At 55.5% G+C, this 3,352-nt stretch overlaps 2 protein-coding genes across 2 annotated transcripts in view; one reads left to right on the top strand and one right to left on the bottom strand.

Moving 5' to 3' along the window:
- GART (phosphoribosylglycinamide formyltransferase, phosphoribosylglycinamide synthetase, phosphoribosylaminoimidazole synthetase) overlaps window positions 1-2,062 on the top strand; it is a 36,432-nt gene extending 34,370 nt beyond the window's left edge. Inside the window, exon 25 of the mRNA XM_008640679.2 lies at window positions 1,985-2,062. Coding sequence (XP_008638901.2) covers window positions 1,985-2,062 — 78 coding nt within the window. The remainder of the gene's footprint in view (window positions 1-1,984) is intronic.
- Window positions 1,789-3,352, bottom strand: part of LOC103621832 (trifunctional purine biosynthetic protein adenosine-3-like) — a 23,599-nt gene continuing 22,035 nt past the window's right edge. Inside the window, exons 21-22 of the mRNA XM_017743326.1 lie at window positions 2,902-3,017; window positions 1,789-2,493 (exon numbers count right to left, since the gene is read on the bottom strand). Of these exons, the coding sequence (XP_017598815.1) occupies window positions 2,209-2,493; window positions 2,902-3,017 (401 nt within the window). The 3' untranslated portion in view covers window positions 1,789-2,208. The remainder of the gene's footprint in view (window positions 2,494-2,901; window positions 3,018-3,352) is intronic.

Here is a 3,352-nt window from a genome sequence, read left to right on the forward strand (position 1 = left end):
TGCCCGGTGCAGCCGGCGCGCGCACAGTCCGGGCACAGGCCGGGCACAGGCTGCTCCCTCCACCTGCCTTGTCCTGCTCTCGCTCACAGGGTTAAAGATTCAAATCCCGGCAAAGCCACCAGTGGGAATTGTGGGGCCGTTCCCAGAGGGTGCAGCACTGGCTCCTGTAAGTGCTTCCTAATTTGAATCACTTCCTTGGCCAACATTTCGGTTCTCCATCGCTTCCCCAACAACACAAATCCAGCCAGGTGCTGCCAGAGAACCTGAGCAGCCCCGGGATGGACTCGAGGCCATCAGGGCTGTTCCCTGTCAGAGCCTCAGCCTGGAATGGGGACCCTCCTTGTGCTGGGCAGTGTTGCTGAGGGAAACTACAATGGAAGAGACAGACAAAGGCAGAATCCTCCACTCTGAAAACCTCATCAAACCAGGACAAACTGGCCTCCCACAACACCAATTATTGGATTTTTTTTCCATTTGCTTCCTGCTTTGATGGTGGTAGATCTTGTCTGGCCCAGACCCCTCACACACCCTGGCATTTCCAACCCTGAAACCTGCTGTTCATCAGATGCCGGCAGGATTCAGTGTCTGCTGCCCCTTTTTCCCTCAGCATTCCCATGAATTCCCCTCAGATTTGGGTTTTTATTTTTTTACGTGAGCAGAAAGACCTGACACAAAACACGTCCTTGGCTTGTGAAGCATTCCTCAGGAATTCTGAAGTGCCTTTATTCTTGGAACAGTGTTTTCACCTGGAATAACACTGAGGGACACCCAGGAATTATGAACATTTGGAAAACAATTGGGGTTTTTGTGCAGCTCAACACTTGTGGTTTTCTTTTAATATTTTGGTGTAGTTATGAAACCTTTGACTGTTCTTACTAAAAGGATCAGGTTTCCCACACAGGAAGCAGATGAGGTGGTTTAGAGGTCCCCTTTAACACAGAGAAAGCTGATTTTATTCTGGGCTCTGATGTTCTGATGGTACTCCCATGTTGGCATAACCTCCTTTGGGATTTGAAATAAAGCCTAATAAAGTTTAAAAAAAATTCAATCTACAGCTATTTTCTTGGAATTGCTTTCCCAGGGCTCTGGGGGGAGGAGGAAAGGGGCTGTACACAGTGTGGGGCAGGGGGGAGGTCACACAGCTCCAGCCAGGGAAGGCAGAGGAAATAAAGACTTGGAGGGGTGAAATCAGTGCCTGTGCAGGGACTCAATATCACATTATTGATCAGAGCAGTTGGATCACTGCCAGAGAGGCCAACAGAGGGAGATCTGTCCCAAACCCAACATCCCACTCCATCAGAGGTACTTTGGTCCAGACTCTGATATTTTGTCATGTGAGGCTGATGTGAAATGGGATTTCACAGAGTCACACGAGTTTGGGTTGGGAGGGACCTCAAAGCCCACCCAGTGCCACCCCTGCCATGGCAGGGACCCCTCCCACTGGCCCAGGCTGCTCCCAGCCCCAATGTCCAGCCTGGCCTTGGGCACTGCCAGGGATCCAGGGGCAGCCCCAGCTGCTCTGGGCACACTGTGCCAGGGCCTGCCCACCCTCACAGGGAAGAATTTTTTCCAGATATTTAGCCCTCTGGCACTGGGAAGCCATTCCCTGGCTCCTGGCCCTCCATGCCTTGTCCCCAGTCCCTCTCCAGCTCTCCTGGAGCCCCTTTAGGCCCTGCAAGGGGCTCTGAGCTCTCCCTGGAGCCTTTTCTCCTCCAGGTGAGCACCCTCAGCTCTGCCAGGTGGCTCCAGAGCAGAGGGGCTCCAGCTCTGGAGCAGCTCCGGGGGCTCTCTGGACTCTCTCCAGCAGCTCCAGGACTTTGTTGTCCCACTCTTGCAGCAGCAGGTCCTGGTTGGGGTTGCTCTGGGAAGCTCCCAGTGCTCTGCCACAGAAATGGATCCCTTGGAAGAATGAATTCCCCTCGGAAGCACCAGACCAGTTTTACAGCTCGAGCCCCCTCCTTGTAACACATTTTCTCCTTTCCAGGTTCAAAACCAGAACAAAGCAATTCCAAATCTGAAAAGCCAGCCTGGCTCCCACCATGATTTTTCCAAAGGGCTGTAACAAAAGCTGTGAGCTCAGGGAAAAGGACGGGAAGGGAAACTTGGGATACTGAGACATCAAAGAGAAGCACAGGGAGGAGGAGGGAGGGGGAGGAAGGAGGGAGGAAGGAGGGAGGAAGGAGGGAAGATGAGCAGCGCCGCAGCCCCTCAAGGACCTGCCCACAGCCCCCCGTGTTCCAGAGGCTCCGGAGCCGCGGCCGAGGACGAGCCGTGTCCCTGCTCCTCTTGAGGGCTCAGCCTTTGGCTCTCCCGCCTCCAGCAGGTTGCCCCACGGGCTCCGAGCCGCACGGCGCCGCTGGCCACGAGCTGCAGGCCCAGGGGGAAGGCCCTGAGCTCGGCCTCCCGCAGCCGCTCCGCCAGCGCGGCCTCCGTGTCCCCCGGCCGCGGCGGCACCGGCTCCCGGTGGATCACGGCCCTGGCGCCCGGCTCCTCCTGCGGGGGGACCGAGGGGCTCAGGGGAACGGCTCGGGACGGCTCTGGGCGCTGTGGGTGGAGCACAGGGCCGGGGGAGGGCAGGGGGCTCGAGGGACAGCCAGAGAGGGGACGCCTCCATGAGGGACAGCTCCAAGAGCTCAGGGGCACCGCGGGAGGAGAGCGGGGCTGGCACATTCTGGGAGGAGGAGAAATGGGAATAAACCGCCCCAAAATGCAAGGGAAGAAGGCGGGACCTCAAGCAAGCCCAAATGCAACCCCAAATCTTCCTGGGTTTTACTGGTAACAATACCAAGATTCCCATTCATTCCTGTTACCTCTGCCTGTTTCTGCCCTCAGAAGGAAAAGAAAAAAAGCAAATTCCTAACTTCCAAATTTTCCTAACTTCCCAGTTCTGAGGCCACTCACCAGGACGAAATGCACAGTGCAGCCTGAGACTTTGAATCCACTTTCCAGGGGCTCCTGATGGGCATTTCCATCCTTGATGCGTGGGAAAAGTGATGGAGAAGCATTCAAAATTTTCCCTGGGCATCAGTGTGAGAGGAGAAAAAGAAATTGATAATCTGAACTGAATTTCCTTAAAAATAAAATGAGATTAGATCATCACTCGAAGCCCTGAGCAGCGCTGCTCTGATGTGAGGGAATTCTGCTCTTCCAGGAGCACAGGTGCAGCAGCATTCCCAAAGGAGCCTGTCACTCCTGAGCAAGGCCTCAGGAGCTGGCACTCACTCACTGCTCACCCCTCGCTCACTTGGGGCACACATGGAGCTGTGTCAGGGTGTGCAGGGCACCACAGGAGGGAGGGGAATGGAGGAATCCACCTCTCTCCCATTTTTCTCTGTGTGGGAACAGCAGGAGG

This window comes from Corvus brachyrhynchos, unplaced genomic scaffold (genome assembly GCF_000691975.1).
Source record: "Corvus brachyrhynchos isolate BGI_N302 unplaced genomic scaffold, ASM69197v1 scaffold149, whole genome shotgun sequence".
Classification (NCBI taxonomy): Eukaryota; Metazoa; Chordata; class Aves; order Passeriformes; family Corvidae; genus Corvus; species Corvus brachyrhynchos.